This window comes from Grampus griseus, assembly GCF_964374135.1.
Source record: "Grampus griseus genome assembly, chromosome: 3".
Classification (NCBI taxonomy): Eukaryota; Metazoa; Chordata; class Mammalia; order Artiodactyla; family Delphinidae; genus Grampus; species Grampus griseus.
The window spans coordinates 111225668-111235291 of NC_139019.1; the positions used below are offsets into that span (position 1 = coordinate 111225668).

A 9624-nucleotide genomic window follows, 5' to 3' on the forward strand; every position below is an offset into this window, starting at 1 on the left:
ACTGATTAATTTTATAGGTGAGATAGCCACAGAGGTTGTGAAGGTAAGATGAAAAACAGGCAGCTTATCCTGGGAAGAGTAATGGGATCCTGAAACAGAAAAAGGATATTAAGTGAAAACTAAGGGAGTCTCAATGAAGTGTGGACATTAGTTAATAGTGTATCAATATTGGTTCATTAATTATAACAAATGTACCATACTAATGTAAGATGCTAGTAATAGGGGAAACTGTGCAGAGTATATGGGAACTCTGAACTATCTTTGCAGACTTCCTGTAAATCTAGAATTGTTCTAAAATAAAAGCTTATTTTTAAAAAGTTTTAAAAAAAGCGCAGCTTAAACTGAGGAAATAGAGAAAACCCACTAGAAAATGGCACCAGAAAATTTGATTAACTAGAGAAGTCTTCAAAAACTATATAAAGACTTTGCAATGGATATGTTCCTGATAGGACATTTTATTTTATATCTTATAGAGAGGCCAAGTCTCACTGAGCACCGTGCTTGGCCCTCTAACATCTTAATCCTTGCCATAGGTCTTTGTGGTAGGTATTTCTATGATCTTAATTTTCCAGGGAAGGCCACAGGAGAAAAGTGGCCTGTCAGAGGTCCTGAGGTCTTCACTTGGCCCATCCTAGTGGTCACTACAGATTAGAGCTAGAAGCTGCACAGAGATGTGGTATGCTGTTTGGCCTTAACCGTGAGCCATGGGTGAGAGTCATCCTACTTCTCTGCTCCCAGACACCACGCTCCCACAGTTGCTCTCCTCTTCAGCACTTCAGTGACCTGAGTTTACCAGTAGATTAAGCTAAGGCTGGTCCACTGTTGTATTCTGCCACCCTGTCCCGTACAGTGATAAGTGAATCCTGCTGTGACTGTTACATTGTTGCCCCCCAAATGAAGTCCCTCTCTGTATTTATGCCTGGAGATAAGTACTTAAGAGTGGGTACTAAATAAGAAAGAGGAACAGGGAGGGGGTAAGAAACATACATCAACTGAGAGGGGGAAATTAATAAAACCAGAATTTCAGAGCAAAGCAGCACTGCACTAATAAGCAAGTATTTCTTGAGGGACTTTGTACAAGGCAATTCCTCAAGCCTAGAATACCGAAGCCTCAGGCTCCCTGCAGAAAAAGAGAATATGGGCTTTATTCAGCGGCCTGGAAGGCTTTGTAGAGAACCTACAATCAACTGGCTGCCTGGAACAAGCTGTGGAATCTTGTGTCAATGAGTTTTAAAATAAGGCTTTTTTATAGGCTGCCTCTTCCCATGAGCTGGTAGATACCTGAAGCCTATGATTTGATTTTCACTCAACTCTTTAAAAAAAAGATGAAGTGTGTGTGGCAATAGGGTACATGGATGGTGTAAACTTCAGGTAGAAATAAGGGATATGGTTTACCTCAGTCGGCAGGGAAAAAAGACCATAAAGCAGAATCACACATAAAGGTACGTTGTTGAAAAATCCGAAGTGTAAAATTCACTACCTGCCATTATTACGTCAACATTAAAAAAAAAATAGGCATTTTTAACATTTTGACCAACATTCAAAACCTGAAAATAAAAAAGAGGGCATGATTTATAAATACATAAATATCCATGCATACTTTTACAATGATAGCTACTAGAAGAATGAGAACTTTTAAAACGCCAATCTAGACAAGATTCCCTTTCATTCCAATTGCCTCTTTCCTACATGTTGTTAATATCAAGAGTCTTAAGAGAGCTGCTGAGGTCAATGTCATATTCATTCCAGCCTCCTTTCCAAGCCTGTAACTAATGATGAAAATGTGATGAATCTTCTGCCTTAGCTTTGATGCTAGGAAAAAAAGAAGAAGTTAGTAACCATGTAGTCTTACATACAGAAAATTCAGCAAAACACTGACCATACTATCCATTAGGAAGCCAGAGTCTAATTTTTTTGTCTTGTCACTTGTGATCTATAAATGTTCACAATTTAAAGTGATAACAGAAATACTTAAAAAATAACTTTTTCCATGGCATGCTCTGCAGTGAAGGCTTCTAAAAACAGAATCACATAAACACTTATTGTTCTAAATTAAAATCAGTTGAATCCAGATAGTAATTTACAACATTTCACATTGAGTCAGGATATTTAGGAGATGTGAAGGTTATAGGTTTCTGGATTTCACACTGTTAGAAACTACAGAAACTGCATGTCTTCTAAAAGTGGTGAACTGAAGCAGATATATTCTTTCTGGGTACTCTCTAGCACCATTGGTAAATTTAAACTTGGCTTTAGACAACTTTTAAGCAGGGTGCAAAGAAATTATTTTGTCTGTCACCTTCTATTTGAATGGATTTCCTTAACATTTAGCAGTGCAAGTGAATCAGTCTGAGACTCTTTTTAGTAAGCAGAGTTTTCAAGGTATGACCTATTTCCTAGCTTAAGCCTGTCACTCCAGTCTTTGAGAAGTGAAGCGAAATTCCTCAGCAAAAGCAAAATATAAGAGGGCTTTCTCTTTTTAGGAGAATGCAGTATCACCTAAAGAAACCATCTTTAGTCCAAAAGGAAAGAGAATCCCCTAAGCCATCTCTCAAATTTCCCATAGGATAGACCAAGGCTATAGCAGAAGAGTTGCCACTGGCTTTGGCTGCTGCAAGTATGGTCTTTGACTCAAGGTGCTGGCAGGTGATTCACTCAGCCTGGGCACCAGGCAACAGACTGGCCTGTGGGGTCAGACAGAGCTTTTCTGGCTTCTTCTATTTCTGTGGATAAAGGGAAAAGAAAGGTAGCTCCATGGAGCATTTATCTTAGGATACAAGACAAAACCTGACTTAACTAATCTGATAAGCTGAAAAAAAGTTTTTTTAAATACTCACAAATAGTTGCCATCTTATTAGAATCACATCTCTTTCCGCCAATGGAGTGGCTCCTCCATTACTTTAGAGCTTGCCAAGACCGTATATAATGCACAAAAAACCTCTTGAAAGGCAGGCACACTTGTGTTTCCAACTTCTTTCACATTTCATATTTAGTCACTTTCCATACTGCCACTTTCCCTCTTGGACAAAAATGTTCTTAGGGGGGACTTCCCTGGTGGCACAGTGGTTAAGAATCCGCCTGCCAATGCAGGGGACCCAGCTTCCAGCCCTGGTCTGGGAAGATCCCACATGCTGCGGAGCAACTAAGCCCATGCGCCACAACTACTAAGCCTGCAGTCTAGAGCCCGTGTGCCACAACTACTGAAGCCTGTGCACCTAGAGCCCGTGCTCTGCAAAACAAGCCGCCGCAATTAGAAGCCCACGCACCACAATGGAGAGTAGCCTCTGCTTGCCGCAACTAGAGAAAGCCTGCGCGCGGCAACGAAGACTCAACGCAGCCAAAAATAAATAAAAATAAATTTATTAAAAAAAATGTTTTTAGGAAAAATGAAGTAATTAAGTGGACAGATTTTTTGAGCCAATAATGATAACTTCTTAGTCAATCACTCCTCTTTCTCCTTAAGACAATGCCTTGGAAATATAAACTCTGACAGTCTTAGTAATAACATCATTCCTGAGTGAGCTGCTGCTCTTTGTTAATTATTGCTCATTAATGGGTAAAGCTGGTTGGTTAATCACAAAGTCTGCTAGTAGGTACCTAGGGAGGGCTCTTAGATAACTGAGACTGTTCAAAGTATTTGTCTGAATCCCCCTTTTTCAAAAAAAAACCATACACTGCAAATATCTGACAAATACCACCTGTCAGAGACCAATGCTCATTTCTTTTCTCAGATTCCACATCCCCCTTCCCCTGCCAAAAAAAAGAGAGTTGGACAGACCACAGAGGTGTACTGGCCTTAAAACTGCAGAATAACCATAAAGTATTTTTAAAATCTTACTTTAAAGAACTTATGTCCCTAAGTTATCTTCACTATTCAGTCTCAGGATACCAATAATGCCAGGCGATTCATTTCCACTTGCTAGCTAGCTTCAAAACCCAACTAAAATAATTTTAGAGCTAAGGATCAAAGAACTATATAACTATATAACTATATATAACTATATAACTATATAACTGACCGTTTCAGGTGCATGGCTCAACATCAAAGTTTTTTTGTTTTTGTTTTTTGTTTCTGGCCTGGCAATGTTGCTTAATGTTTGCCAGCCTCTATCTATTACATGCAAAAACCTCAGGCAAGAAGACAAAAAAAAACTGCTGCAAAGCTCCCAGGGCTCTCTTTCCAGTGGGCTCTCAGGGTAGCCTTCAAAAGAGAAGGGATCGGGGCTTCCCTGGTGGTGCAGTGGTTGAGAGTGCGCCTGCCGATGCAGGGGACATGGGTTCGTGCCCCGGTCCGGGAAGATCCCACATGCCGCGGAGCCGCTGGGCCCGTGAGCCATGGCCGCTGGGCCTGTGCGTCCGGAGCTTGTGCTCCGCAGCGGGAGAGGCCACAACAGTGAGAGGCCCAAGTACAGCAAAAAAAAAAAAAAAAAAAAAAAGAGAAGGGATCAACTTAGCTTCATTTTCAGTGACATCAACAGTCTAAAACTTGGTTACTAAGAAAACATAAGTCTTATTTGAAGGAAGTTCAAACATATATAATCAACAAGCGCTATAGAAATACAGGCTCCCTGTGGGCTTCTTCCAGGTAGCCAGGTGCCAATCATTAATTAGTCTGATGGCAGAACTGGTTTCAGGAATGCCAAAGTTCATTTCTGAGGACTCTTCTCTGGAGACTGACACTGTGCAATTAAAGTGTCAAAAATGAACATCCCAGGACAGGGCTCCCTATATTTCTGAGGTTCAAGACCCCTTTACAATGTTTATAACAGTTTAGAAACTCAACACACATACATATGCTTCTTCACACTAGCCTATGGATAACGTTAGGGACATGCATATTAATTACAAAACCTCCTTAGTCTCTTCTGGAGTCTGAAGCCCAAATATCGTGAAGTGTTCTGACCTCTAATATCCCAGTATGACTGGAAAGAGAGAAGTATAACAAAATTTATGTGAAAATGGATCTTACGGAGAGCAGATACCTCTTACGACCAAAAGGCCAAGGAAAGAATCGGCCATGAGCAGTCAGGAAGTAAAGGCTCATCCTATTCCCTGCCTGCCCTGACGAATGGGGGGCAATCAGGTGGCTGGAAATTATCTAGACGCCCCATGCCTGGGCCCCAGGAACCTCACCGCTAGGATACTGAAGGACTTCCTAGAGGTTTTTTAAAAATATTATATAAGAGAATCCAAAAAGTCACAAACTCCCAATTCACAACGGCTCCCAGGCTACAAACAACAGCCTTGTTAACAGATTTTAAAAACAAAACAGGCCCTTGAACACAACCTGAACTTTTGATTCCAGGTTCAATTAAAAAACAATACTTTTTTAAAGAAAAATATCTGAAATCATGCGGGGTGTGCTGTTTGGGGCTGAAGTACTTTCTGGGCAGCTGAGGATTTGATTAGCTCCTGACACTCACACTACAGGGAACCTTTTTTTTTTTTTTTTTTTTTTTTTTTTACGGTACGCGGGCCTCTCACTGTTGTGGTCTCTCCCATTGCGGAGCACAGGCTCCGGACGCGCAGGCTCAGCGGCCATGGCTCGCGGGCCCAGCCGCTCCGCGGCATGTGGGATCCTCCCGGACCGGGGCACGAACCCGTGTCCCCTGCATCGGCAGGCGGACTCTCAACCACTGCGCCACCAGGGAAGCCCTAAAGGGAACCTTTTTATATGCCCAGCTTCCCAAAAAAAAAGAACCAACTAGGGTGAAGCAAGGGCTTACCTATGTTTCTGACAATAGAACTATAAGAGAGGCCAGCAGTCTTTACTCTTTTGCTTTGGTCAATTTTGTAAGCATTTTCTGAGCATCTTCTCTGGATTATGCCTACACTAGGTTTTGGAATTAGAAGGACTAATATCTTAAGCACCATCTCTTCCCTCAAGAAGCTTACAATCTGCTCTTAAAAAGGTCTGGGTAAAGTGCTAAAGAAATAAACTATGGGAGATGAGGAAGCAATTAATTTTGTTGCCTGAGGAGACCAGGGCAAATGAGAAAAACCATATCTTGGGAGAGTGTGAAAAGCAGTTGGGACGCCCAGCCCCATCCTCTGAGCTTCCTTCTGCCACACTCTCCATGGCCCCAGCCAAAGGACCCAGATTCAAGGCTTGACAGGCAGCAGCTCACCATGTAAAAAATCCACAGCCTCAGATCAGAACAAGCCTGGCAGAATAGGGAAAAGCTATGACGATATTACTCCATCTACATTTCCATCAGCAAGTCAGAGGGTCCAAACAGGTCTGGTGGGGTCCTCAACGACTGGGGTAAGGTTGAGTTAATGTTACCAACAAGATTTTTTAATAAGTGGGAAACTGTAGCACTCTAACCAACATTTTCTTAAAATTCAAGCAAAAAGCTCAAAACAGAATTTTCCTAAAGGAACTGAAGAGGTTGAGTTTATGTGTTACTCTACCAACAATGCATAATTTATCTACTGAGTTGTTCTCTAGTTATGAAAAGGCTTATACCAATTACAGAGAAATAAAATGAAAGGGCTTAGATTGGGGTAGTAAACAAGAGCATTCAGAAAACAATATACTCTAATACATCATCATAAAGGCAGGGGCCGTTAGCTCTATACCATTTCAAATGCACTTGGAAATCCTGTTTACCTTTTTCATTAATTGACTTCTGTTAGTAAATTGTGGCAGGTCTTCCACTTCAATCCCATCAGCCATTTCCATCACCTTGTCTAAAAGGTCTTTGTTGTAACTGCACGATAAAAAGTAGTAAGATAAAAACCGTGGAAGAATTATTGTCACTGTGGGCTAAAAAGAAATTGCAGGTAGCTGGACTATAAACTCAACTCTCAGAGGAACGATTTGATACTACTGGGGAAACTGATAATGTTCAGCATCAAGTCAGAAAACAGTTCTTGCGCATGTGGATACAGAAGCAGCACTAGGGATGCCAATGGAGCAGGTGTTTTAAGATTTACAAAACAAACAAGACTTACAAAAATAGAGGCAGTGTACCTCTGGCAGTATATATTCACGGATATGATATGAGGGCCAAAATTCTTTTTTATTTTTTTGAACATGTGGAGTATTGGTCTAACGGAATAACATTATTTGTTCATTTGTCCAATTTTCTGACATTTGCCTATCTTGGATCCTGTTAACCAGAATTTACTAGAGGAACCTGGAAGTCAGAGAAAAGGGAGGGATACAGCAGGCACTGCTTCCCCATATCCAGTTCTAATAACTCCCCAAATCTGAAAAAACCACCAAGCAGCTTAGGGCTGGAGGGACCATGTGACCAGACAGCCATAAGGAGCACAGAAACCAGGACTAAGCCAAGTCATCTGGTTATCCTAACACAATTTCAGGAAATGCTAAATAAAAGGATGTGGGAGCCTCAAGATTTGCCACCTTCTTCATGGAGTGGCAGAGGGAGCGCCATTTCAAAAAGTCCCTTGAAGGCATTTGTTATTTTGATAAAAGGAAAGGCAGAGAGGCAAAGACTGCTTCTTGCTACAGGGTCCAGCAGACTAGGACACGGGGAGAAAAAGACAAGGGCCGCAGACTACATCCTGCCATAAATGGTAAAATCCACCAATCCTGCTAGATGCTGCATGACCCTAGGTATGTCTCTTTCCCTCTCTCAGCTTCGAAGATGTAAACTGGAGGTCTGAGTTTCTGTCCCTGCACGTTTGCCATGTGGAAGAAAGGAGCTAATGAGCTTAAAATGCCCTCTGCAAAGGTGACAGTTTGAAGTAATAATAATAATATAAATAACAATGGCAAATCGAACGCCTAGCATGTATAGAGCTCTTGAGAGATGACAGCCTGTGCTAAGTGCTTTTCACCCTTTAAGACTGTAGTCATCACGACTAATTTTCCAGATGAGGAAACTAAAGCTCAGAGAGATTAAGTATCTTTCCAAAGGATTGGCTAGGATGGAAACCTGCCTTAGGCCTTTCTAGTACAGTTGGAGTTTGGGGGCAGGGTCAGCCTTGGGCAGGGGTCAGCCCTGGGGGAGGGCTGCGGATCGGGACAGGGTCAGCCAGCCGCCAGGGGTCCGCACCTGCAACCCAGGAAGAGGTGATTGGCCCAGACCATGGAGAGGGACAGCAGCTGGTCCAGGCGGCCGCCGCCGTCTGGCGGGTCGCGGTAATCAGGCAGGTGGCGCAGGATGAATTCCATGCGGGCCTTCCATTGCTTCTCGCTCTCCGAGTAGGAGCGGAACTGCTCAGCGAAGTCGGTCGCCTGCCGCACACCAGAAACCAGCTCCTCCACAGCTGCAGCCGCCTCGCCACCCACCATGGCGCCCTCCGCCGCTGAGGGCCGGACCCGCCCACCGCCTTCCGTACACGCACTGCGCCACCTCCCCGCAGCTAGAGGGGCCGCAGCTGCGAGCGACTGCTCAAGAAGACTGGTCTGGAGCGCCCTCGGCGGGCGCGGCGGCCTCACCCGGCCCGGCCCCTCAGACTTCTGCAGCTGCGGCGGCCCCCGGAGTGGGTCTATCCCGGGGCCTCAGGGGCAGTTCTCGGCCCACCCCGCGGGGAACCAGTAGGGAAACCGAGGCCCTCCCAAGCACGGAGTAAGGGCGGCCCTCTCCAATTCGGCAGCCGGATGCCAGCCAGGACTGTACTGTGTCCTTGGCCTGGGAATTCCCCGGGCACCCGGCCCGCAGACCGATGCCCCCAGTTCTGAGGACGTATAGGTGTAGCTGCTCTGGATCTACTTTTATCGATTCCCAGAGGTCTCGACACTCCACCCAGGTTGCGGCCCGTCTTCCTGGAGCCAGTAATCCATCCAACTGAATACCTGCCAGACCCTTTGCTACGTGCTGGAGATGCAGTGAGAGCAAATTCAGAGCGCTGCTCTAATGAACTTTACAGTCGTGAATACTTAATTGCTCAAGGGTAACTTTTCAAAGTTGACAACTTTTAATAAAGGCCCTGAGTGCTAGGACCATGAATAAGCAAGAGACCTGATCCAGACTTGGAGGTCAGGGAAATGATGCTGGAGAGCAGAGAGATGAACAAGAGTTAATTACATGAAAAAGAGTAGGGCACTGCAAGAGAGCCTGGCCTGGTGAGAGAACTGCAAGATCTGTATGACAGATCCTAAAGTGGGGGACAGTGGGGGAGATGAGGCTGCAAAGATCACCAAGAACAGTAGGTCATGGAAGGAGTTGTGGTCTGGACCCTAAAAGGAATGGGGAGCCACTGAAGGATTTTAACCAGGTGTATCCAAAAGATGTTGGGAGGAGCCAAACTGGATGTGTCAAGAGGAGATGAGCAGGTGAGTTGGCCTAACAATGCTGTCTGTCCTAGGGTCAGGGAGACCCATCGACAAACAGAAGAGCTTCCTCATAAGAGGTGCATTTCCCATCCCGTTCAAGTACAATAACTGGGAAACCACTTGAGCCTCCATCAACCTTGGGAAATTATTGACCTAATAGGCTTCCCCATCATCCCCCATCAAATGTGGGACAGAGTACAGAGCTGAGCCTAGAATCCAGGATCCAGGATTCCAGTGTAGGTCCTATATTGTGAATGAGGCCGAGGGGCAGAGCCACCTATGTGTTGTCTGCTGCTTCTGCAGCTTCTGATGAGACATCAGGGTCTCCAACAGGCAGAAACCCCATATAGAATGGAAATATCAGGCAGTCTTAT

General features: G+C 44.3%; 1 protein-coding gene across 2 annotated transcripts; it reads right to left on the reverse strand.

Moving 5' to 3' along the window:
• Positions 1 to 1436: 1436 nt before the first annotated feature.
• On the reverse strand, positions 1437 to 8280 carry CDKN2AIPNL (CDKN2A interacting protein N-terminal like; the record flags this gene model as incomplete). 2 transcript variants are annotated; one of them, XM_082651981.1, is made up of 3 exons in its annotated part: positions 8028 to 8280; positions 6614 to 6713; positions 1437 to 1812 (listed from the first exon to the last, which is right to left on the reverse strand). In XM_082651981.1, exons 1-3 carry the CDS (start codon positions 8264 to 8266, stop codon positions 1801 to 1803), a joined length of 351 nt encoding a protein of 116 aa, XP_082508107.1. In that variant the 5' UTR covers positions 8267 to 8280. The 2 variants fall into 2 exon arrangements, with proteins under 2 accessions (XP_082508107.1, XP_082508106.1); XM_082651980.1 differs by lacking the exon at positions 1437 to 1812 and having other exon boundaries at positions 6587 to 6713.
• Positions 8281 to 9624: the final 1344 nt, after the last annotated feature.